This window comes from Oncorhynchus gorbuscha, linkage group LG12 (assembly GCF_021184085.1).
Source record: "Oncorhynchus gorbuscha isolate QuinsamMale2020 ecotype Even-year linkage group LG12, OgorEven_v1.0, whole genome shotgun sequence".
Lineage (NCBI taxonomy): Eukaryota > Metazoa > Chordata > Actinopteri > Salmoniformes > Salmonidae > Oncorhynchus > Oncorhynchus gorbuscha.
In genome coordinates this window covers 49579114-49605360 of record NC_060184.1, presented here as the reverse complement: position 1 = coordinate 49605360, position 26247 = coordinate 49579114, and the positions used below count along the sequence as shown (strand labels likewise).

General features: G+C 43.8%; 1 protein-coding gene across 3 annotated transcripts in view; it reads left to right on the top strand.

Annotated features, from left to right (window-relative positions):
* LOC123991104 (limb region 1 protein homolog) overlaps positions 1 to 26247 on the top strand; it is a 63185-nt gene that overhangs the window by 15003 nt on the left and 21935 nt on the right. For 2 of the 3 annotated variants that reach the window (XM_046292312.1, XM_046292311.1), the window contains exons 3-12: positions 1285 to 1324; positions 2953 to 3092; positions 4387 to 4490; positions 15466 to 15592; positions 16472 to 16540; positions 16814 to 16878; positions 17358 to 17430; positions 23982 to 24068; positions 25318 to 25394; positions 25853 to 25930. In XM_046292312.1, the coding sequence (XP_046148268.1) occupies positions 1285 to 1324; positions 2953 to 3092; positions 4387 to 4490; positions 15466 to 15592; positions 16472 to 16540; positions 16814 to 16878; positions 17358 to 17430; positions 23982 to 24068; positions 25318 to 25394; positions 25853 to 25930 (860 nt within the window). Of the gene's footprint in view, positions 1 to 1284; positions 1325 to 2952; positions 3093 to 4366; positions 4491 to 15465; positions 15593 to 16471; positions 16541 to 16813; positions 16879 to 17357; positions 17431 to 23981; positions 24069 to 25317; positions 25395 to 25852; positions 25931 to 26247 lie in introns of those variants that run through there. The other variant, XM_046292313.1, reaches the window with a different exon arrangement.

Genomic DNA, 26247 nt, shown 5'->3' with positions numbered 1-26247 from the left:
TATAGATTGCGGAGTATTTAAAAAAAATGTTTTATTGATTTTTGAATAAGGCTGTAAACGTAAAAAATGTGGAAAGAGTCAAGGGGTCTGAATACTTTCCGAATGCACTAAAACAATCTCGGTCGACCGACAGCCTAGCGACCAAACAATCGACAAGTCGACTAATTTGGGGCAGCCCTACTTGTAACATAACAAAATGTGGAAAAAGTCAAGGGTTGTGAATACTTTTTGAAGGCACTCTACCTAGTGAAAATGTATACTGACACAATAAGGCATCTCGGGGGTTTGTGGTAAATGGCCAATATACCATGGCAATGGGCTGTACTTACACACGACGCAACGCGGGGTGCCTGGGTTCAGCCCTTAGCCGTGGTATATTGGCCATATACCACAAACCCCCAAGGTGCCTTATTGCTATTATAAACTGGTTACCAACGTAATTACAGCAGGAAATTGAAATGTTCCGTCATGCTCGTGGTATACGGTCTGATATACCACGACTGTCAGCCAATCATCATTCGGGGCTCGAACCACCCAGTTTATACATTTAAATAAACTTCAGATGCATTTTCTGTCCAGCACTGGAAATGCAATCACTCATTTTGATATTTATTCAGAGGCAAAGGTTTCTCTCAAGATCAAAAGTAAGCTTTCTATGTAAGGTTCCCTACAATGAAACTAATATGACCCCCACCCCCACATGAAGTGTGTTGCTAGTATAAACAGATGGTTCATGGCCATGGATAGGAATGGGCCTATAGCCAGCCTAACTACAAGTTTTACTATGTGTAGAATCAAAGTAAAATAATCACTAGATGTAGTTACGATGAACTCTCTTCCACACCCATTGTTCTTGGACAAGAATAGAACGTCCAGGTCACGCTGCTTTCTCGAAGCTCCTTTTTAAAAGTAGACCACTCCACGCCAAAGATCCTCCTGTGAAATTTTGTGCCCAGAAAATCTAGGCTGTTCTTTTCCCTGCACCCAGGTGGCTACAGTACAGTAGGTACATGTATCACTCCCGAATGGCACCCTATTCCCTACATAGGCCCTATGGACCCTGGTCAAAAGTAGTGCACTGTATAGAGAATAATGTGCCATTTGGGACATGCCCATAGGAAAAAAGGACTCTCCTAAGCCAAGTGAATTGATGCATTAACAGTAGTCCAACCCAGGATTTGAACCCGGGCAACATGGGGTTTGTATTCCCAAGAGGCCCTTGCTTGTCTCTGTAGGGTTCACATGCTGTACCTGCTGTGGCTTAAGTGGTTTCTTCTCCCTCAGATGACCAGGAGGACGAAGACGCCATTGTCAACAGAATATCGTGAGTGGAACTACTTTCAATAAAGCTGTTATGAAATAGCCCTACTTCTAGTATCTCAGTGTTTCCCGAACCGATCCTCATGCCTCTCAGCCATTCCACATATTTGTTCTATTCCAACACTAGCACACCTGCATCAACTAGCCAACTAATCAGCAAGTACTGATTAGGTGAATCAGATGTGCTTGTGTTGGAATAGAACAAATATGTGGAACGGCTGAGCTTCACGCGGACCGCTTTGGGAAACACAGGTGTAGCCTGTGTGGTTCGAATGGCTGATGTGGCTTGTCTTTCACATAGCACACACCACTGCACACCGGGCCTAACCAACACAACTCTGGTAGTAAAGCAGAAACAGTAGACCATATGTTTGTGGCCCACTTTGTCACTTGTCCTCTTGGGTCCAGCTAATGGTGATATTGCAAGGGGGAACAGCTCAGCAAAGTAAATGGTGTAGCATTCCACATGAATTTAATTCTCGAGCTATATATCAAAGTGGTGACCTTGTCCACATCCCACGGGGGACAGGAACGGAAGTAGTCCTCTGGCCAGCAGAATCTGGCAAGCTCCACATGCAGGCTAAAGCCTAGGCCCCTGCACTGCTGGGATGCCAGGTTGGAGGGGAGGGAGGGAGGGATATAGATTGACATACAGCTCATAGACATTAAAGTGGCCATCTGCTCCACTAGTATTTAAGTGAAGTGGTCGACTGTTGTGCATCCCAAATGGAACCCTATTCCCCATTTAGTGCGCTACTTCTGACCAGAGCCCCTTTTGACCAGGGCCCGTAGTGCACTATATAGGAGATGGGGTGCCATTTAGGAAGCAGCCTGCTGCACTAAACAACTTAATTCCCTTATTATTAATCCCTGTGACACTGTATAAGAAGATTCTCCATTAATGTGACTTGTATTTGAACACTAATCCTTTAATGACCGTTGGAATACAGTTCTACTTGAGTAATCAAATGTATTCAAAGGATTCCTAGCCTGCATGAATGTGGACATTGTATGTGTGGACACAGCTCATGTAGATGCATTTGAAAGCTGATGTGTAGAGCTGCGACACTGCCATTCTTATATGACTTAAGACTGTAAGATGGGGGTAGGCAACTAGATTCAGCCTCGGGATGATTTTTGTCAGAGCGACGGGTCGGGGGGCCGGAACATAATTATAACAATTTGATCACTGCAAATTGACCACAACTAAGCCCAAAAAGTGACTTGAAAAGAACAATAATTTAATGCCTTGATTACATTGAGACACAATCACATAAGTGTATTTTTTTTATTTGTGGGAATACTTTTAGATTTCCTAAATTAAACGCATTTTAGCTGGTGATTTAAAAAAAAAATGTTTTATTGTATTTTCCCAAATAAAACTTTTTTTTTTTTAAATCACTCGGGTGCTGGTTTTGGCCCGCGGGCCACCTGTTGCCGACACTACCTGTAAGATACTGTATGTGTGTAAGTTCTTAACAATTCCTTAACAAAGCTGTGTGATTTCACAGCAAACTGTAGACTTTATTACTAATTCCTCTCTTTCTGTGTGTGTGTGTGTGTGTGTGTGTGTGTGTGTGTGTGTGTGTGTGTGTGTGTGTGTGTGTGTGTGTGTGTGTTGCTTCCCCACAGACTGTACCTGTGCACCTTCACCCTGGCCATGTCGGGTGGGGCTGTTCTCCTCCTGCCTTTCTCTATCATTAGCAATGAGATCCTGCTCTCCTTCCCCAAAAACTACTACATTCAGTGGCTCAATGGCTCCCTCATCCATGGTCAGTAGTGTCATTCACATTTCACATCTTGTTTGTTTGGTTGAATCCCAGATGGCACCCTTTCCCCTATATAGCACCCTACTTTTGACCAGGGCCCATAGGGGTCTTGTTGAAAGTAGTGCACTGTGTAGGGTGTCATTTGGGACGCAAGCTGTATGTGGATTTGGTTTTGTTTTGAGTGCTTTCGATGTTGTAGTTCCAGCTTTAGATAAGTAAGTCCTGGTCTCTTTGGATTTGGTCCACTGACAACACATAACAGAATCACTCCTTTTATACAGCCAGTCACAAAGATCTGTTTCCATCAGACCTGTGCTTCCCAAATGGCACCCTATTCCCTATAAATTGCACCACTTTCAACCAGAGCCCTATGGGCCCTCGTCAAAAGAAGTAAAGGGAATAGGACACAACCTGGTGGTTTGTCAGAGAGTGTTACATTAGTCAAGACCTGATTTTCTATTTGTGAGCATGACTGCAAAGCATGCCTAAACCATCCCAACGGCAGTAGCCACCAACCCTAGTCCCGGAGGTCTGCAGGGCATTGCAGGCTTTTGTTCTAGAACTGCACTTGATTCTACACACCTGACTCATGTAATCAACTTATCATTAGCGGAAACGGACGTGGTGTGCTGGCCTGGGACAAAAGTCTTCACACCCATATGTCTTCAGGAACAGGGTATCAGTAAGCTAACGCCGGAAACTAGATCCCCTAAATACTGGTCTTGACAAGAATAAATAAAAACTGTCGGGGAAGGGGGGTTCTCTTTTGCATTGTTCAACCAATCCAGTAAATGTGGAGGAGGAGTTAAGCTGGCGTGTCGCCTTGTTAGCGTCCAAAAGTGGAAGTTGCTTTGTGTCACAGACTCTCTTTCCATTTCCCTGAAACCTGGAATATCCGGTTGTTGGGGATTTGGCAGAGGATAGGGTATTACAAACATCTTCATTTGCTGACACAAGGGGGCATCAGAGTCCATGGTTTAGCAGTTGACTGCAGGAATACATGGTGGCCAGTGGGAACAACTGGGCTGTCTATTTATCCAAAGCAACGCTTTCTCGTGAGACTAGACATGTGTCCCAAAATGGCACCTTATTCCCTATATAGCGCAGTACCTAGTGCACTATTTAGGGTAGTAGTGCATTTACGTAGGGAATAGGGTGGCATTTAGGATGCCTCTGAGGATAATGTGTTTTATTGTAAGGTGTGATTTCTGTCATGTTGTATTTTGCTTGGTGACAATCTTGAAAGATTGATTGGTTGATTAATTGATCAGGACTAGCTGTAATGTTGCCCTTACAGGCCTGTGGAATCTGGTATCGCTCTTCTCCAATCTCTGCCTCTTCGTCCTGATGCCGTTTGCCTATTTCTTCCTGGAGTCTGAGGGATTTGCTGGATCAAAAAAGGTACAAAACGCAAGGGTTTGTTAACAACTTGCTAAAAACCTGTGCATTTTTGTTTTACATGCTCTTGTAGTATTGATGAACTCTTGATCTTTCTTGATTTACATCTCCATGTTTTCACACAGCTGTTTAAAATTGTCCACTGTGCCATAGCAGAACTACACCATCTTCATCAATCGTTAATCCTAATGATTATGGCTATTGAGTCGATTGTCATAAGCAGAGTATGTTGCAGAGTAGATAGTTTGTCTCTCTTGTTTCTCCGCCTTTCGTTGTCTAAGAATATCTATTCATTCCTGTTTACGATGTCTGTCTGTCTGTGTGAGCGTATGTCTAGTGACAACAGCAGGTGCCTGGTCCTTGCCCTCTCTCTGACTCTCATCAGTTGACCGTAACTGCGACCGCAAAAACCTCATTAACCATGAAACAACGACAATCTGGTCTTCGGCATCCGCCACATCCTGACAAGCCGTTCCAATAAGCCAGACGCTGCAAACAGTTCAACACCACGGCATCGGCCGGCGTGATTTAGGGCCTGATCCCCCACACCCCCCCCCTCCTCTGCCCTAAAATAAAACTTCAAACGGACAAACTAATAATCGTGTTGTAAGCCTCTGCAAACTTCCTCTTTTAATGAATTACCTCTGAAAAGAGGCCGGGCCCGTGTTTCGCGGGTCCATAAAGACAGAACAACGTGATGGCACAATGGAGCTGAAAAAGCGCGGGGAAAGATTTACTTTTAATACACCTCTATCCTGTGTCACAGTTTGAAACCCCTCTGGTTTATGTCCCTCCTGGCAAACTTACATAAAAATGTGTCTGTTACTGTAGTTTACAGCCCCGTTTTTTTTGGGCGGGCTGCTAATTTGTTTCGTTTGGATTTCTTGTAATGAAGTCCAGGATGGCTAGGAAGTGGAACACACCGGCCTCTATCACTTTAGGCTTTTGTACCCTTTCTTGCTACTGATCATCTATAAATTTGCCGAGAGGAAGCACTGCTTAATGTTGGCTACACATCCCGGTATAGTTGTGTGTATTTGTGGAGAACAGAGGAAAGCACCCTGCCGAGTCACTCAACAGACTGACCACAGGATGACATTTAAAAGCTTGATTTAAGTTTTTATAATGTGATATTATCCCTCGCCCAATAAAAGTATTAAGAGACTTGAGTATTAGATTTCAGGGGTTTATGTGGCCATAATGTTACGCCACTGAAAAGTCCCTTTGACTGCGGAAATGAAGTGAATGATGAATTTAACTGGTAACGGTTTAAGTCAGGCTTTTCATGTGGCTCTGTTTACTTTTGACGAGGGCACTAAAGTTCTCCGAGTTGAATCGAGATTGAAATGTTCTATGCTTTTTTATTTTTTATTTTATTAGCTCACTCAGACGTTCTGTTGTCCGCATGATTAACAGTCTTTCAAATTGTCCAAATTGTGGATGAATCGGAATTACGGCCCAAATGTGCGTATGAACTAACTTTGTTCACCGGCATAAAATACCCCACAATAACCTTACTCTCTCTGACTTTCTTAGCTGAAGAAGATTCATTACTAATGGTTGTAAAATGCTTTTAAAATCATTGCGGAGAAGTGGCAGATTTTAAACGTTGAACGGTTTTGGCTCCTGGTCTTGTTCCAGAAACCCATTTATGCTGCAGACTGTGTGCCAGCCAGTCATCATCTTATGCTTATACAGAGATACTAGACTAGATCTACTTTAGGGCTGGTTGATTTTAGGCTAGAGATGGGCCACTGGCCTATCCCTGGCCCGTGGTTACATTTTTTGGGGACTCCGTCAGGGTCTGAATTACTGTTGGGTTAGAATAGTAGAATACACAAGGTGCAATTTCCTAAATATGGTAGTGCATCAGTAGTTTTTCTCTTGTTATGTCAGTCACTGACAGTCACTCAATTAGCCCATGTCAGCAAAAAAAATGTTTTAGTTTGGTAAGTTAGTCTAGCAGCCAGCTATCTAAACTTATAGTATTTGTAGTCTAATTACTGAAAGGAGGGGGGCATTTGATTTTGTTAGTCACTTTCACTCCGGTTTCATATTAAAAACTGCAAACATTTTCCTCCACCAGTCCACCCTATGGCAAAATTGTGGAATTTCAGGAAATTAGCTGTAAAATGGAAACATTTTCTCTCTGTCCCATGGCAAAATGTAGAATTGCTGCAAACTTGCTTTAAAACTGCAACTTTTTCTCTACGCTCCCATGCCAAAATGTGGCAAATTACAGGAAATTAACTCAAATTCAAGTTTTATTCTCTTCGTTGTCAAGAAGGGGGCATCTTGATGTGTTCAGATTTTTCACCCCCATCAAAGCTACCCATCGCTGATTTAAGCTATAATTCAAACCAGGCTTTTTTTTGTTTTTTGGATATTACATTTTTTTTGTTGTGTTTTTTTGTTTTTATATATTAACTATCAATGATCTATTCATTATCTTTAACTATGAATTATTTTGGTTTTAGCGTATATTAGCATATCCCTCTGATGTGGAGGGTGAAGGCCCTGTTGTGTATTCACCACCAGTAGATGGCATGTTTATGATGATGGTCGGTCAGTATCTGTATGATGGACTAGTGGCCTAGGGTCTCTCCTCTGCCTTGGCCTCGCAGCTATTCCGGTCCACCCAGACAACCTCATTTCGAAGGCTTCCAAAAAAAGGACTTCCTCTCCCATTGTGGGCCTAATTCCTCATACATCCCCTCGGCATGAGAAGTCTCCAGTTCATATGGGATAGAAACATCACGTCAACAAAGCTGTTATAAAGTATAGAGTGGCATGCCTTTTTTTGTCTTCCAACCAATATTGAGTACTCTGCGGATCCTCTCCTTTCGCTAGGTTATGTTCCACATAGCATCCTATTTCCCATATTTCCCAAGTGCACTACTGTTTTTTTGGGGGAAGGGGGGGTCAAAATTAGTGCACTATATAGGGGACAGGGTGCCATTTTGGACACAGACTTTGTCTGACCCAGAAAGTGACCCAGCTATGGGCCAGCAGTTTTCATCTGTTGCTAAAAGAAGCTCCTCATCAATCTAACGCCCTAGGCCAAACCCTTTAATGAAGAAAAGTGTGTGTGTTTATTGTGGAGGGGAAACGTCTGAGCTGAGTAAACCGCCTTGTGTTACTAAGATACTGTTCTTTGTTGGCGCTCCACAATGGAGCCTGGATGTTTATTTCAAATCTCCCTGCACATGTAGACATTTTTCCCAGGCCTTTGCTCTGGCAGGGGTGGCCGGAGAATATAAAGTGATGTTTACATACCTTCCTTTAAGGTCAGAATGTCTCACGAAAGCCCCTCTGTTACAATGTCCATCGCCATGGTAACATATTAGTTTGAGCTGAGAATTTCTTATTTACCTCTGTCTTTCAAATGAATTGATCAGCTCCTAGAGGGACTGCGTTTACATTTTTTGGATGAAATTGCCTGTTTATTTTATAGCTTGTGTTGTCTTTTGGGGTATTAGACCTCTTTCTGTCGGTTTGGAGAAAAAAATATATTATGCCCGCTATACAAGCCTGAGATTGAAGTCCAATGTTAATAGTTTCAAGATAAAAGTCTTATTCATTGGTTTGATCCCGGGTTTTTGGCAAAAACATTTTTTAATTCAAGATTTAAAGCTGCAATGTGTAACTTTTTGGGCGACCCGACCAAATCCGTATAGAAATGTGAGTTATAGATCTGTCTTTCTCATTGAAGGCATGTCTAAGAAGCGGTAGATCTGTTCTTTGTGCGCTGCTTCTAGGCTTCCTGTTCTTACGTTTCGCTTTGAGTTAAGTTTGGTTTTGTACACCAGCTTCAAACAGCTGAATATCATATTTTTCTGTTATGGAAAATATTTCACAGCCGTTTAGATGCTACAATGAATATCTACACAATGATTACTTGTTTTGTCACATAAATTGAAGTTAGGCGGTATATTCTAATTGCAACCAGGATATGGTGGAGCGATTTCTGCATATTGCACCTTTTTTAAGGGATCCCAACCGGCCGCCACTAATATTACTTTTACTTAGTTTGTCGTATGCGTCCGACTTTAATGTATCCAGCCGGCTATACAGTGCCTTCAGAAAGTATTCACACACCTGGACGTATTCCACATTGTGTTGTTAAAATTGGAATTATAATGAATTAAAAATTGATTATATTGCGTTTTATTTCCATTCTTTGTCAATTGGCCCACACACAATACCGCATAATGTCAAAGAGGATTTATGTTCATTGAAATTTTTTATAAATGAAAAGCTGAAATATCAATAAGTATTCAACCCCTTTGTTGTGGTAAGCCTGAATAGGTTCAGGAGTAAAAATGTGCTTAACAAGTCACATAAGTTGCATGGACTCACTTTGTGTGCAATAATAGTGTTTAATATGATTTTTGAATGACTCCAGCATCTCTGTACCCCACACATACAATTTATATGTAAGGTCCCTCAGTCGAGCAGTGAATTTCAAGCAGAGATTCAACCACGAAGACCAGGGAGGTTTTCCAATGCCTCGCAGAGAAGGGCACCTAGTGGTAGATTGGTAAAAAAAAAATATTTTGAATATCGCTTTGAGCATGGTGAAGTTATGGTGTATCAATACATCTAGTCACTACAAAGGTACAGGTGTCCTTCCTAACTCGGTTGCAGGAGAGGAAGGAAACCACTCAGGGATTTCACCATGAGACCAATGGTGACATTAAAACAATTACAGAGTTTAATGGTTGTGATAGGAGAAAACAACTGAGGATGGACTAACAACATTGTTGTTACTCCACAATACTAGCCTAAATGACAGAGTGAAAGGAAGGAAGTCTTGATGCAACATTTTGAACAGAAATGCAATGGTTCATTCAGTCTAAAACGTTGCACGTACACTGCTGCCATCTATTGGCCAAAATCTAAATTGCGCCTGGGCTGGAATAGTACATTATGGCCTTTCTCTTGCATTTCAAAGATGGTATCGTAAAAATACAAAATAATGTTTTTTTTTCTTCTTTGTATTATCTTTTGCCAGATCTATTGTGTTATTCTCCTACATTCCTTTCCACAAACTTCAAAATGTTTCCTCTGAAATGGTACCAAGAATATGCATATCCTTGCTTCGGGGCCTGAGCTACAGACAGTTAGATTTGGGTATGTCATTTTAGGTGAAATTAAATTTTTAAAAAGGGGTGGATCCTTAACTTGATTTAATAGCCCGCTGGCCTCCAAAAAAGGGAAATATGCATAGTGTCTTAATAAAACACAATTTTCCACCACCATGCTAGAGTGGCTAATGCTGCTTCCTGATCTTGCGCACCGCGTTCAGTCAGGGGAAACAACCGACTGCTGCAACCTGATTGGCTGAATGAGGTGTACGACATCCCCAAATTTTGATTTTATTAACACAGGTGACGGTCATTTCTTCTTTGAGGACTTATCAGCCTGACACCTTGGTAATGACGACAAGATGGAGTCCTTGTAGGGGGACCTCTATACCAGGCGGTGTCAGAGGAAGGCCCTAATAATAAGGCTCCAGCCACCCTAGTCATAGACCTTTTCTCTCTGCTACCTCACAGCAAGCAGTACCGGAGTGCCATTTCTAGGTCCAAAAATGCTTCTTAACAGCTTCTACCCCCAAGCCATAAGACTCCTGAACAGGTAATCAAATGGCTCCCCAGACTATTTGTGTTGTCCCCCCTATTTTTACGCTGCTGCTACTCTGTTTTTTACTATACACTTGTTTTTCTTAACTGCATTGTTGGTTAAGGGTTAGTAAGTAAGCATTTCACTGTATGGTCTGTTGTATTCGGCGCATGTGACAAATACATTTTTATTTGAATAAACTCGAGGAAAACATCAAAAGTAGCATACTTGTAAATCCCTTTTTCTGACTCGCGTCTAATGTTTTGGCCATGGGAGCTTGGGAGCGAATGACTCAGGTTAATTTAAAGGCTTTACATTTAAAACTAAAAAAGGGGAGTGCTAGTGAAGCATGAGTTTCACGGCATTGTTTTTTTCCTCTCTCGTCGTACAAGGTGGACGTGAATCGAATGATCGGGCTATGACGTGAGGCAAACGGTTTCCCACGCGCCCACTGCTGTGTCGCTGGGGCGAATCTTTAGAAGTTTAGTTTGCGGCAGCTTTACAGGGGGAAGCTTTCCAGTCCCCTCTAGACCAGCGACTCCCTCTCTGTTTTCTGTCTCTGACACGGCCGGGGCTGAAGGACGGGACTGAAGGGTACGCTAATAAGGGCCCTTTGCATCTGGCGTCTCTTTAGCAAGCATAGGCAGAGAAGTGGACTGGCTGGGAGTGGTGGATTGGGGTCGGCCCCCTCCCTCTGTCCCTCCATCCCACACGCTCCTGTCGGGGAGGGGAGCGATGGGCAGTGGGATGATCTCTGCCACTGTGTGCTGACCTGCTGCAGATTAATGGGGCTGGAGGGAAGGACGCGCTCCCCCCCTGCCACAGAGACCCCATGTATGGGTCTCTGTGGCGCTCAACCTCTCCCATGCATCCCATGCTATTCTTTATTCTATCCATCACTATAGTCCCTATCCTCCTTCCTTATTCTATTCCTCTCCTGTCCCCCCCCCCCTCTCTCTCTCTCTCTCTGCAACTATGCCCCGCCCATTCTTTACCTTCCTCTGTTTTCTCCCTCTCCCCACTCGTTTGCTCATACCTCGTTTTCTCTCTCTCGCTGTCCCATCTCTCCTTTTCTCTCTCTCTCTCTCTCTCTCTCTCTCTCTCTCTCTCTCTCTCTCTCTCTCTTTTTCTCTCTCTCTTTTTTTTCTCTCTCTCTTTTCTCTGCCCTGGGGATGCGGAGGGAATAGCACACCATGCCACAATGACATTCAGCACTGATGAAACACTGCATGTGCACCCCTTTTGGGCCCTGGTCAAAGTAGTGCACTATGTAGGGAATAGGGGGCCATTGAAGATGCTGACACTGTCTAGCTCTGCTTCCCCAAGGACACGCATGGGGATGCATGTATCCATCCAGATATTTAGTTTCTGATTCAGTGTAGAGGTCTTCACAGGTCCAAAAAGTTGGATCCAAAAGGAACTGACCTCTGGATTTCCTATAAGAACCCTAAACGGACCCGGTAAAAAAATTATAAAAAGAGACAATAAAATGTATCAGCTAAGTTTCCCTCTGGTTAATGTATTGGTTTAGACATGCTATAAGTCAGCAACTTCCCCTAACCTAAAAGCTATAGTCTTTATGCAGAGCCGTGGTCAGGTCCACTAGGGTATATCCACTGTAAGGTAGTTAGACCTCTAATTCAGTGTCCCCTGGGTTGCTGGTGGTTTGTAATGGCTCTCGTGGATGGGTCTGGGTGAGAACACACACAAGTGTAGGTGGTTGCAAGTGTGTCGCTGTGGTTGTTTAGATGCAGTCATCTCATACACACACACACACACACACACACACACACACACACACCCACACATTTCTTAGAAGTATCTGATTCCCTGGTTTTCTAGTGGAGCTGCACTGGGTAGCTAGCCCCACACTCGACAGCGGTGCGGTCCTGTGTAGCTCAGTTGGTAGAGCATGGCGCTTGTAACGCCAGGGTAGTGGGTTCGATCCCCGGGACCACCCATACGTAGAATGTATGCACGCATGACTGTAAGTCGCTTTGGATAAAAGCGTCTGCTAAATGGCATATATTATTATTTATTATTATTAGGATCTGGGAAGCTGAATAGTGGTGTACACATTTAGAATGGCAAGAATAGAAACATTCAGCTCGGGCTGGCGCTCGGCTCTGGATGCCATGGCGCTCTCCCTTGCCTATTTTTAAACGAGTTTTAACTACGTTTTGATGATTGTGGCGACTGTCTGCAGTGCTTACCATTCTAATGAAAAAACACATCTTCAGTACTTAAGAAAATAATTATGCTAGTTTGTTATGAAAGAGCTACAAGGAGAATGCAGGGTATAAGTAATGGAATATGTTATGTAATACGTGGTTAATTGAAAGCTTGCCATTCAGACCCTCTGCTTCCCAACACTTGGTCAACCTTTGTCTGACACTCCACAGAAATAATATTAGGGGAGGTGACAGGCATTGCCTTTGCCCTAAATGATCTGAATGGGTAATGATTTGAGTCTTATAAATGATCGAGAGGCCTGGCCTAGAGGGAATACACCTTCAGCATGGCATGGGCTGCTGGTTAAGGTGGACCGAGGCACCCGAGCAGAGCCACCTCCTGCAGCAGGCCATGCAAGGTTCTATCCATCCCAGAGCCTCCTTAAGAGTGTGTGTGTGTGGGGGATGTGACAGAAGTCCCTGAAAGCATTCCTCTCTCACCTCTTTCGAGATGCGTTCAGACATTCAACTGCTCTCCTCTTCTCCTCCACCATCTATCTATCTCTCCCCCTCCCTCTCTCCATCTCTCTCTGCATTGAGAGCTCCCTATTGGCCAGTTCTGCTCTGATGTGAGCTGCTAGACTGCAGCATCACAGTAGTTATGTACTCAGTAGGATGAACTGAACACATTGGCGGATAGAGGTTTCAGTATGCAGGTCAGGATAAAGGGCCTGTCATTAAACCATTTTAGAGCCGTGCACTATTTAGGGAATAGGGTGCCATTTGAGACGAAGACATGTTCCCTCAGTATACCACATGAGATGCTTCTCTAGATATGAGGTTTTATAAGGTCTACTGAGGGAATGTCTTCGTCTCAAATGGCACCCTATTCCCAAAATAGTGTACAACTTTTCTGCCAGGTTCCATAGGGCTATATAGAGATTAGGGTGCCATTTGGGATGCAGACTACGTACAGTATATTCAAAACTCCTTTCCTCACTTTAGAGAATCAGTAGGCCTGCCTGCTGAGGTGCAGCAGATCGTACCAGACATGGCCACAATGGGGCGCCCTCGACTACTCCCACTGCTGTGCTAGAAAATTCTACACCGGTACCTTCTATCTAGCCTACATGTGGGGGGGATACGTCAGTAATTTGACAGTCTGTGTGTCCCCCAAATGGCTCCCTATATTGTGCAGTGCTTTTGACACTATGCACTATATAGGGAATGCGGTGCCATTTGGAACACAAGCTTAGATTCAACAGCTCCACTGTATGTGTGGAGAGATTGTGTGTTTGCAGAATGTGATTGATGATCAAAATGGTTGTGACGATGGCGTTTGAGATCATTGGTAAGTTAAGTGTTCAGTATGTGAGATGTGGGCTCAATGTTGAGTTCAGACTTTTAAAAAGCAGTTACATTACATGAGGATCACTTTCAAACAGAGGATCACTGCACTATGTATTTATTTTATTGAACCTTTTGTTTAACTAGGCTAGTCAGTTAGGAACAATTTCTTATTTACAATTACAGCCTACTGGGGAACTGTGGGTTAACTGCCTTGTTCAGGGGCAGAATGACAGATCTTTAACTTGTCAGCTCAGGGATTTGATCTAGCAACCTTTTGGTTACTGGCCAAACGCTCTAACCACTAGGCTACCTGCAGCCCCATATATATACCTGGCTATAAACAAATTCCACACGGCAGTTAACGGATCACCATTTACCTAGTAACACATTGATTATAGATGCCCAATTTGAGGCTAACCCACAAGCCCCGTGTAAGTCATGCTCTGCAGCCTATTCCTATAGTTCCAGACAGTATCTGGCAGTATCCTACAGTGTTGTAAAACAGAGGTTGCGTCCCAAATGGCACCCTATCCCCTTTAAACTACACTACTTTTGACCAGACACCTATAGGCCCTGGTCAAAAGTAGTGTACTAGATGAGGAATATGGTGCCATTTGGAAGGCAGCCACTGTTTTTGCGTTCGTGTAGAGCCTGTCCGCCTCCACTGGCGGCGCGGGGGGTAAATGGACTCTTGTGTGAACAGGTAGAGAAGACTTTATTAACCACTCAGCAGTCTGTGACCCGGAAAACCCAAATTACCACAACTCCTGTCTGCGCTGGGCCGCAGGGCTGTGGGCGCGTTAAGAGCCCCCTAATCGTCCCCAGATGTAATGGGAGGCCTGCTCTTAATCTACACACAGGAGCGAGGCTTCACTTCAACTAGTTTTTTTATTTAACTGTACCCGGCTCTGAATCTGGATAGGCCCCTTTTAATATACTGTTGTAGAAGGTGCTTTAACATGGTCTTCTCTGGGATCAGTTAAGTATGCGTGGGGCTGTAAATATGGATCTGGGGATGCCTCCCAAACAGCCCCCTATTCCCTAAATGGTGCACTACTTTTGATCAGGCACCTATGAGCCCTGGTCAAAAGTAGTGCACTACATAGGGGTTATGGTGCCATTTTGGGACGTTCCCTGAATGTAAAGCAATGACGTTTTATTAAAAGTAGAGTGCAGCATTAGTTTGGGTGATTTTATAGAGAAGGCACTGTAGTAGCTACATTTGATATTTGAAGTAACGTAGGTAGGCTGCAGCAACACTGGTTGTGGGGAGACTGCAGTGTCTGCGTGGTTTCACTCTATGTCCCAAGATTGCATCCCAAATGGCACCCTATTCAATAGTGCACCGCTTTTGACCAGGTCACATACCAGCTCAGTTGCCTTGTGGGTAGTGTCCGACCTGAGATTGCAGGGTTGGGGTTTTGACCCCCAGTCAAGTCATACCACAGACCCCAAAAATGGGACCCAATGCCTCTCTGCTTGGCACTCAGCATTAAGGTTAAGGATTGGGGTACCAATCTGTCGAACGCTACAGAAACAGGAGATTGGCCCATAGGGCAGGACGAGCCTTTCTGGCTCGTGCAAGGCTACCAACTTGTTTAACATAGGACTCTGGTCATTTGGAACTGGGCCCAAGTGATTCATTCAACTGATGTCATTTTTTAGAATGAGCTTGTTTTGCTGACCCTTCTTAGCTCTACTCAATTCCTAGGCAGTGTGAAAAGCCTTAGGAGAACTTGGCAAAAATCACAGCTTTGTATGAATAAAAATGGTAACATGGCTGTTTTTGTTCATCACTTCTCTCTCCTCCATCGGTGTGTGTTTTCTCACAGGGCATTAAGTCACGGGTTCTAGAGACCTTTGTGATGCTCTTCCTCCTCGGACTGCTCATCCTAGGAATAGTCTGGGTGGCGTCCGCGCTCATCGACAATGACGCAGCCAGTATGGAGTCACTCTATGGTAAGGCTATGGGGGTTTTGTGTGTCACAAATGGCACACTATTCCCTATTTAGTGCACTACATTTGACCAGAGCTCTATGGGCCTTGGTCAAAAGTATTGGACTATGTAGGGAATAGGGTGACATTTGGGATGCAACCTCTGTTTTCTAGCTGTGTGGTTTGATGTACTGTACCAATCAAAAGTTTGGACACAGCTAATTATTCATGGGTTTTTCTTTATTTTTCTTTTACAATTTTCTACATTGTAGAATAATAGTGAAGACATCAAAACTGTGAAATAACACATGGAGTTATGTAGTAACCAAAAGTGTTAAACAAATCAAAAATATATTTGAGATTCTTCAAAGTAGCCACCCTTTGGTGATATACAGAAGGTAGCCCTATTTGGTAAAAGGACAAGAACAACTCAAATAAGCAAAGAAAAATGACAGTCCATCATTACTTTAAGACATGAAGGTCAGTCAATCTGGAAAATGACAAGAACTTTCACTCAACCTTAACCCAAATGAGATCGTTTGGTATGAGTTGGACTGCAAAGTGAAGGAAAAGCAGCCAACAAGTGCTCAGCATATGTGGCTCTCCTTCAAGACTGTTCGAAAAGCATTCCAGGTGAAGGTGGTTGAGAGAATGCAAAGCTGTCATCATGGCAAACGGTGCCTACTTTGAAGAATCTAAAATATATTTAGATTTGTTTAACACTTTTTGTGGTTACTACATGATTCCGTATGTGTTATTTCATACTGTTGATGTCTTCACTATTCTACAATGTAGAAAATAGTAAAAATAAAGAAAAACCCTTGAATGGGTAGGTGTGTCCGAACTTCTGACTGGTACTGTATTTATTCAGCTTTAACTAACATTTCATCCCTTTTCCTTCAGATCTCTGGGAGTTCTACTTACCATACCTCTACTCCTGTATATCTCTGATGGGGGGACTGCTCCTCCTGAGTGAGTATTGTTGTTGAATCAATAGGACCATAATCAATGGAATATGTGCAAATTGAATATTATCTTGATTGATGTGCGGCAGGTTCAGTAACACTTTTGATAGGGGCCTGAACTGTACAAGTGTACCAAGTTTCATGCTTTTAAGAAAAAGTGTATGGGGGGGGATCACATATGGCTTGGACTAGAAGGTCATTTGTGTTGTAATCCCTAGGTCCCTAATATGCTGGAACTGTTTTGGTTGTGTCTCGCCACTTGTAACTTCTTCATCCCCAGTGTGTACTCCTGTGGGCCTGTCCAGAATGTTCACAGTCATGGGCCAGTTACTAGTCAAACCAACCGTGAGTGCTAACTTCCATTCCATGCTCTACCTCAAACGCCTTCATTGTGTTTTATAAGCGCCAGATGCCAGCCAAATAGCTGGCATACTAACCCTCATATGACTGGCTACCTAATTGACTTTAGCAAATTGCAGTACAGCAGATGCCACATTCAATTTTAAAGTGCACAAATGTTTTTGGGGGAGCATGCCCCTCCACTGCCTGGCTCCTTTTTTTTATTACGCTGGCTACTTCAGATTTTTGGGAACACATTTGCTACATGTATTTATGTGTACTGTAAATATTTTATTGACCTTTTATATGTTTGACCGACATGGACTTCTAGCTTTCCTCTGTCTGACTCTGAAATGGGTCATTTCTGCTATTAACATGTGCGACTTGTGGACACGAGGACTACAAACATGTCACCAACTCATCCACCCATCTGTTACTCTCCGGCCCCACTTCGGACCTTATTATAACCCATTTTGTCCCCTCAGATCCTGGAGGACCTGGATGAGCAGATTTACTGCGTTACTTTGCAAGAGGAAGCCCTTCAGAGGAGATTGAACGGTACGTTGTCAGTAGATCCTCGCCCGAAATTGCACCCTATTTATATTTAGTGCGCTACTTTTGACCAGAGCTAGGGCCTTGAGGCAGTCAAATGACAACGTTCACTGTAATGACTGTTTGAATAGTGAAAACGACACACATTTTCTCTTATCAGCTCCTGACTACATGTGCTGCTATAGAAATGGAATGAATAGAAGGTCAATGTTTCCCCTATATGCATTTAGAATGCGCACCGCCGCTGCACACCCACATTATTTAAATAAATACATTTTCCGGTTTGGAAAAGGCTTTCAGTGTAACCTTAAATGACTAAAACCATACTGAAAGTATGTAAAACGGATACTTTAACATTTTTATTTAACGTTTAGTCATCATGTAAGATCAAATCCTAACTTACCATGACTGCCTATTGGGGAACAGTGGGTTAACTGCCTTGTTCAGGGGCAGAACGACAGATTTTTACCTTGTCAGATCGGGGATTCGATCCAGCAACCTTTCGGTTACTGGCCCAAAGCTCTTATCACTAGGCTACCTGCCGCCCCTTTATCCATATATTTTTTATAATATAATCTTTGAGAACTACAAAACCTAATAAATGCAGGCTAGACAGTCAAGGAGAGGAAAAAAATAATAATTTGGGAGTTTTTTTGGCATGGCTGGATTCCTGACGTGATACGCAGGGCACATGCCCAGAGGACCCGATTGGGGGCCAAATGGGTTTTGTTATAATGTTTGAGCATAAGAACACAATGGCAATACACGCACATTACCCGACCCCAACAGGACCATCATCTATCCCTCTTTTTGACCCAGAAAAACCTTCTCTGTTGGCTAAAACAAGCAGACGACATCAAAATTTGAAAAAGGTTGAGATGTGGATGTGAGCCAATGGGGTAACCGAGGTAACCACAAGTTGTTTTCCTCACAGGCGGGCAGGGCCAAGATGTTCTATTTTTGTACCGATTGGGACTATGAGTTTACCTGTCAAATGACCAGTGTTAGAGGTTCCAAGCCTGTTCTATTCATTCTATTTCTATGGGTGCTACTGCTATAGGGTGGGGTGCATTGCCTAGGCAACCAAAGACTTGTTTGCTACAACGCCTTGTTTGTTTTAGCAAGGAGCGGTAAAGTTTCATCACGTTGTTAAGAGTCCATGTTACCGCAGAAAGAGACTCAAACGCACGAATGCCCGGCCATTCTACCTTCAGTCAGCTGTTCCCCCCCCCATGACCGTCTGTTATACGGTAATTGTGCCAGCCCTAACCAGAGCTCTATGGTAATGCACTATCGTCTATAGGGAATAGAGTGCCATTTCGGACACAGACCAGGAAATGTGTTGGCACATTACAAGGAGATGACTGCACAATAGCAGAGGTGCATAAAGATGGCGGCCCCCATGCACTTACCACAAATTCCTAGTTTTTGCTCAGTTCGCCATATTGTACGTTGCTCTCCATTACTCTTTTTTTGTATGGTCGTTAGCAAAGCTCAACTTCAAGACGCCGGTAATTTGGCATTTATTGGAAAATTGAACCATATCGCACGCTATAGTTTTAAAACTCAGTGGATAGTGCTAAAACTGATGTCCTGTCGTCTTTATGTACGTTCGCCATTGGGTCGTGATGGAGCTCTCCTGCACTGGAACCAATTAGCATTGACAAATCAGCCTGCCCACTCCATCCCTCTTTTTCTCGTTCTCATTTGCTCCCTTCTCTCTCTCTCGTCCCCTCTCTCCCTCTTCCCCCAACAACTCTCTCTATTTCCCTGTCCTCTCCCTCTCCCCCTCCTTTTCTCTCGCTTTTTCTCTCTCGCTCTATTTTTCTCTTTCCCTCGCTCGCTTTCTTTCCCTCCCTCGCTCTCTCTTTCACTTTTTCTAAAGGACAAGCTGCAGCTGCCATTGTCAGAGACCATAAATTACATTGGTGGAGAGTTTTAGAGTCAATTTAAGAACACGGCACACTGCCTTCCACTGGCACTACTGGCCAGGCGATTTCCTCATTTGATCTCTGGCCCCAGACTAGTAATGACAGGCCCCTCATTAGGAGGGAATTGAAATGGTCTTGGAGAGTAGCTGTGTCTTAAATGGCACATAGGGCTCTGGTCAAAAACAGTGCACTGTGTAGGGAACAGGGTGCCATTTGGGACGCAGACTGTATATATTTCTGATAGTGGTGTAGTAGATGTTGGTGAAACATGTTGATAGACTACTACTAACTAGGCCAGGGATGGGCAACTGGCGGCAGCCCCCCTTTTTTGTAGGCCCGTAGATCAATTTCCCAAGACCCCCAAAAATGATTTTTTTTAAATAATAATTTTGGCACTCAGTCGGGATCTCAACTTATTTTTGAATGTTAGAATAGTAGAATACACAAGGTGCCATTTCGAAATTTGGTTGTGCATCAGCAGTTTTTCACTCAATTACCCATGTCAGCTAAACATTTTTAGATTGGTAAATCAGTCTAGCAGCCAGCTATCTAAACATACATTACCGACAGGGTTATCATTGATTTCGTTAGTCGCTCTCGCTCATATCATGCTAGAGACTGCAAACATGTCTCTCCACCAAATGTGTAGAACTGCAGGAAATAAGCTGTAAAATTGCACATTTTTTCTCTCCACCCTCCCATGTCAAAATGTGTAGCTGTGCAGCATTATTGCTTTACAACTGCAAAATCTTCTCTACTCCCCATGGTTAAAAGGAAATGAACTCAAACTAAAAATAAATGTTATTTGCTGTCAAGAGGGCCGCTAAAATGTTTTACTTGCAAAATACACTATTTGTCAACCTGCGTTGCCTTTTATCTACCTACGGCCACTGTTCCCAAATTCCTTCTTTTAGTGTTGAAGAATCCCACAAAGCAGGAAGTATTTGGGGCGCCTGCCAAACATACTTTAATATCAAGTGAAGCACGCAACAAAGTGTACAGATGCAAGTAAATAAAGAGGATGAGTGTCTTTAGAAACCAGGGAGGTACAGAAGATTGCTTGTGCTGATAGCGCTGTTTTCAAACGCTACGCCGGTGCTCCTCTCAATAGGTCTGCTATTGAGCTGTTTGGTTTCCTAGGGCTTATGCCAAATGCTGGTGCTTTGAACACCTGATAAAATAAGTGTAATCTGTTCCTTATCACCGGGACGAGGGTTTGATGTCGCCGTGAGTTGAACACAATAACCCCACTCCACGACTTCTCCAGTCCACCGGGGCGGCGCGGCCTAACTCCACCGCTCTCCCATGGTGGAGAGAGCGAGAGCTAAGCAGCTGGGAGAATAGCTATCGCTCAGACACTAAGTAGCGAGATCCGTGTCGCCTTATCGGGAATCCCAGGAATGTTTTTTTTTTTTTTCACCACACACACTCGGGTGTAACTCGAAGGGTATGAGTGGAGGGTGAGGTTCCCTCTGATCTTTTCGAGGAGGAGGAAGAGGTTCAGGGATAGTTCACAGGACACACTCCACAAGCGCCCAATGTCCTCCTCGCTTGGCTTGTGTCCTCTGCATCCCTCGCCTGCCCGGCCGTAGATTAGACCTGTCTCATTACACTTTGTTTATGTTTGCTGTTTTGGATTAACGAGACCGATCAATGGATTGGATTGATGTATATTTACTCTTCAGGGTTTTGAGTTTGCATCTCTTCTCTGTGCAATTACATCCCAAATAGCATTTAGGCTTTGGTTGTTTGCTTTAGATGAGCAGGAGCGGTGGGTTATTCCGGCTGAGTGTGTGTGTGTGTGTGTGTGTGTGTGTGTGTGTGTGTGTGTGTGTGTGTGTGTGTGTGTGTGTGTGTGTGTGTGTGTGTGTGTGTGTGTGTGTGTGTGTGTGTGTGTGTGTGTGTGTGTGTGTGTGTGTGTGTGTGTGTGTGTGTGTGTTTACTCTGCGAGAGGTTTGATAGGACCATATGAACCGCAAGGAGACGCGCAGTGACACGCTCATTACAATATCAGATCTGGCTACCCTAGCCAGTGATGGGGAGCAAGCTTGTCCTTTTGAAAATGCACAGTGTTGCATGATTTATCTGCATATGTAATTCGTGTCAGGAGAATTGACATTATGCATAGTTTTACATTGGCCTGACAGAATGATGTGTCCTGAGCCCCCTCCACCAGGTGTCCCTGTTTGTTTGCTATGCTGTAGCCTATTTCATTGAGAGTCTAGCTATGTCCCCGTTGTCTCTCCTTCCTCCCAAAGTATGCACTTGTTCACATCCCTTGACTGAAAGGAAATGACTGGTATAAGAAATATGGCCGAAACATTTAGCCCATGCCTCCACCGATCCAATGATTTTAGATGTGTGGGAAGGAGCAAACAAATGCACACTTCAGGAGAAAAGGAGATATTATTGGGATGTGTTCTTTTGTTAAGTTACTGCAGTTTGGTGCATTGAGATAAATTAAGTGTTTTGGTCATTTTAGGAAATGGATTATGCAAAGTTAGGCTACATTTGATATTGTCCAATGTCACAAAATGTCTTCATAATGGATTAAGATATCCAATTATCTCTCTTTTGAACGTTCCCCCCCCTATACTTCTGGCCTTTTCTGAAAAGTGTCAATGCCTGGGTCTATGTAGTTCACGGCGTTCTATAGTGAGTGACAGGGATGGTTTTGATTTTTGACCTTATGCCACATCTTCAGACGCAGTAGCTAATTAGGTGAGAGGGCAACGTAACAATGGCCCTAGGCTAATGTGAAGGCCTTGCACCTGAGCTAGTCCAGTATTCCAACTCCAGTCCAGGGTCGTGTCCAAAAGCAGGGGCTCTGGATGAAAAAAGTGCACTATATAGGGAATAGGGTGCCATTTGGGATGCAGCTCAGACATGAGCTAAGCTGCTGTCTTAGTTGAGGCTCGCTAGCCCCTCTGGTTCCCTCTGTGTGTTTCGCGGCAGCAGCAGCGTGCTCTGGTCCAGATGCTATGCGGCACGATGACCTTGCCAACGCCTCCGTCCGTCGCCTCCGCATGCTGCTTAGCATAATGTGAGGTGACGTAATCGCTAAACTATGGTGAAGGTTGGAGAGGAGAAGTTTCATTATTTTCGGCAGTAGTAGCAGCGTTGGTACGTGCAGGAACTCGGGAACTTTTTGGGGGACTGCTGTCTCCTCTGCTGCCCGTACCTTAATATATCTTGCTTTTGCTTGAAGGATGTCACTTCTTAAAATGCTATTATTCACTTTTCCTTTATCGTCTGCATTGTTTTGTTTTTTATCATTTAATGATTTTGTTCTTGGTTGGTGGTCAGATAATTTGATGTTCCTAATAATAGTCATGGCTAGTTGGAGCTTTTTGTAAATATTATTTTTACTTCACCTTTATTTGACCAGGTAGGCCAGTTGAGAACAAGTACTCATTTACAACTGCGACCTGGCTTGAAATTGATTTAGAGTCGGTGTAATAATAGGATTACTGTGATAAGGTGATGGCTGAGGATTTTGTTTTGCATACGTTCTCCAGATAGATGAGATGTCTTGTGGCTGAACAGTCACGGTGCCCCTCAGGACTCGATGTTGGGTCCGACTCAATTCTCAAATCACGTCCTGTTGAACTGCTCGTGACATTTCCTGTTGCATTGTGACTGCATTTGGTTTGAGGGTTCAAAGTTTCCCCAACTGCGTTCCTGGGACAGGTATTAGGCAGGGCACAGACAGGATCCACTCTGGGTTTTTTTCCCCCTTCACCTACTCTATCCTTTTTTTCTCTTTCTCATTGTATCCCAAAGCCCATCCAGACAGGGTGTGTCATAATAGTTGGGGGGGGGGGGATATTTGATCAAAGTGATTGGTTCTTCACCCCTGTAACAAAGATGAAAGATCATCTTTTTATTGCACGCTAGTAACAGTGTGACACTGAACTAATTAGTCTTGATCTGCCAATCACCCCAGGGGATGCAAATGGATACTCTTCCACTTGGCTTTGAGGGCTCCAACCTGTACGTCAAGGCTGGAAGGAAAACAGAGTAAAACAGATCAATTAGCCTTAAATGAGCTGCCCTTGTGGTTTTCCTGGAGAATCCCTCGCTGTCTTCTCCCTAGCCCCGGGAACCAGTTGGAGCATGCACCCGTTCGCTCGCTAGACAGCATTGACACAGGAGATTATTTTTACTTGTTTGAGAGACCACATTGTTATGTACAAAGCAGGATTAGCCGTTCAGATGGGATTTCTTAATAAAATAGGAGAAATGCCATAAGTTGAGGGTTGAAAATACAGAAGTAGTCATGCTTTTTTATTAGAGGCTTTAGTGCAACCATTCTGGAGAAAGAACTGCACTTACGTGAGCAGTGACTGGAAATGCTTTATTTACCTGTTAAAGGGAGACCCCTTGCCATGACTATTAATTATTGTTGAACATTAATCACGTGTAGCTAATCGAACTGTCTGTTTAGCCTCCCTGTTTTTACAGAATTAACAAATATACCTTTTCAGTTATTTGGCAGATACTTGGCAGTCGAATCACAATGACTACGTGGTGCGTGAGTGAGTGAAGTGTAAAGGTAAGTTAAAAGCTTGATAAAATGCCATTCCCGAGACCCTTATTTGATGCCCCCCCCCCTCTTGTCCGCAGGGTCGACATCTCACTCTCATTCCCAAGGAAGTGCTCATCGACTCAACAAAGAATTGGACATCGTCCGAGATCAGAGGAATAAACTGGGTGAGTTGTTGGTGCCGCATTATGCTTTCTCGAATTATAATATGTATGGGCAGATGCTGTCTTTCGGGACTTTGAATTCTCCATTGAAACATATGCAAAGAGGTAGGCTTTTCAGATATTGCTGAGAGCCAGCGAGCCTTTCTTTTCCCTCTCGGTCTTATTTCTTAATTTGGACACGTCCCAAAGCATTTCTGCTCGATAATTATTATTTTCCATCCTTTTTAGGATATTATAAATGAGGTACAATGGGTGCGCGCCAAGGCTTTCGGGGGGTTGGAAGGGGGAGAAGAGGCCACAAAGGCACTTAGGATATTGGACAAGATGCAAACTTTTATATTGTGCCCAGCCTTTTAGTGATGTCATTAATTTAGCAGGAGGGTGCATATAGAGTGCGCCTTGGCAAACGTCACAGGCCGCCCAGCCTGGCACAAGGGGAGGGAGAGAGATGGGGGGGGGGGGGGGTGAGAGAGAAGGATGGAGGGCAAGTCAGTCAAGCTAAGGACACTGGACCACAGTGTTGCAATGTCCTTTCTGAAATCCCTTTATATCACATGTCCTTTACTGTCCTTGGCCCACGCTGTGGTGTACTCTTCCGTCAGTCTTCAGAAGCTATCACTGCTGACATAATACTATTATAAGGCGGATTCTCGATGTGTAGAACAATTTAAACGACAGAGACCTATTCTCTGCAACCATCTATTTGTGTCAGAACAAGAAGGCAGATCGGTAGCGGCGCTGTCTGTCATCCTTTAACAGGTAGACCTATAAATCAAGTTGTTCATTTTAATCTCAGTTTTCTGTTTCATCTGTACTCCGTTATTGTTTCTATAGAGCGAAGATGGACTAATTAAAGAGGAAGACTGATTTATTGTCTCTCTGATGAGAGAGCAGATAATGTTGGTGCCCACACTCACGATATGTTTTACCAAACCAAGTTGTACTAACTCTAGAAATAAACCCTGAAGCCATGAGGTTTCACGACTCACTTTTGATATATTAATGAAACCGTTTAGGAAAACAGTCTTTAATATCGTAAGTGATTCACTCTATTGATTTGAGGTATTGGTTGTATTTGCCTAAATGGTTAGAATCCCAAACTCAATGAATGTGGTGGTTTCCCAACTCAGACCTCTCTCCCCATCTCTTTCTTTGTCTCTTTCTCATACCCTCTTTCTCGCTCTGTCCCCCTACCCACCCTCTCTCTCTCACTCTCTCTCTCTCTCCTACCTTCCCTTCTTCCCTCCCCTAGAGAGGAGGAAGAAAGCCTCTGCATGGGAAAAGAACCTGCTCTACCCCATTGTGATGTTAATACTACTCACAGGGACGGTGAGTATTCGGATTGATACTGCTGCAGCCAGTCACTCCCACTAAAGCCCCCTGTTTCCCAATGGCATATGAAGCATAAATCCTTGGTGGCTGCTGGGGAGTTTTCCCTGGTCAGCTTAGTTTGCAATCTCAAATGGCACCCTATTCTCTATGTAGTGCACTCCTTTTGTCCAGAGCCCTATGGCACCCTATCGTTTGTCCGGCCATGTTAAAGAAAAGGCTCCGCTAAATAGTCACACCGCTGAAGCGGCTGGGCTTTCGATTACTCTACATGGATGGATTCAATCTGACTCTTTTAACATGCTCCTGTTGTACAGCCGCAGTGTGGAACTGCTTACAGAATATGCACTTTGCAGAGTACAGAGAAACAAACCCATGATTAGTTCCGTCTTGTCTTTGATTTGATCTTTTTAGCTAAATCCCTCTGTTTCTCAACTCCTCCTCCTCCTCCTCTCTAGACCATCTCAGTCCTACTGGTGGCGCTGAATATCCTCTATCTGCTGGTGGATGAGACTGCCATGCCAAAGGGATCAGAGGTAGGCTATAATGGCGAGAGAGACTTGCTTCCGGTTCCCCTTATGAACAGATTCACATCAGAGGCCGTTTCTTTTTTTTATACAAGCCCTAACGCACGCACACACAGGTAAATCCGGAGCGAGGCAGCTACTGAACTAGACCGCTGCGAAGGTGCTTGGCAGTCGTCGGGGATATAAATCAAATTCCGGATATGCTCAGGTGCATGTTGGAAAGAAAGCTCTGGGCCAGATGTTTATCATAGCAGAGCTGGCCGGGATGCCTTTTTTGTCGTGCTGCTGCTCATTGAAAGTCATTTCACAGCGGCATGCAGATGAAA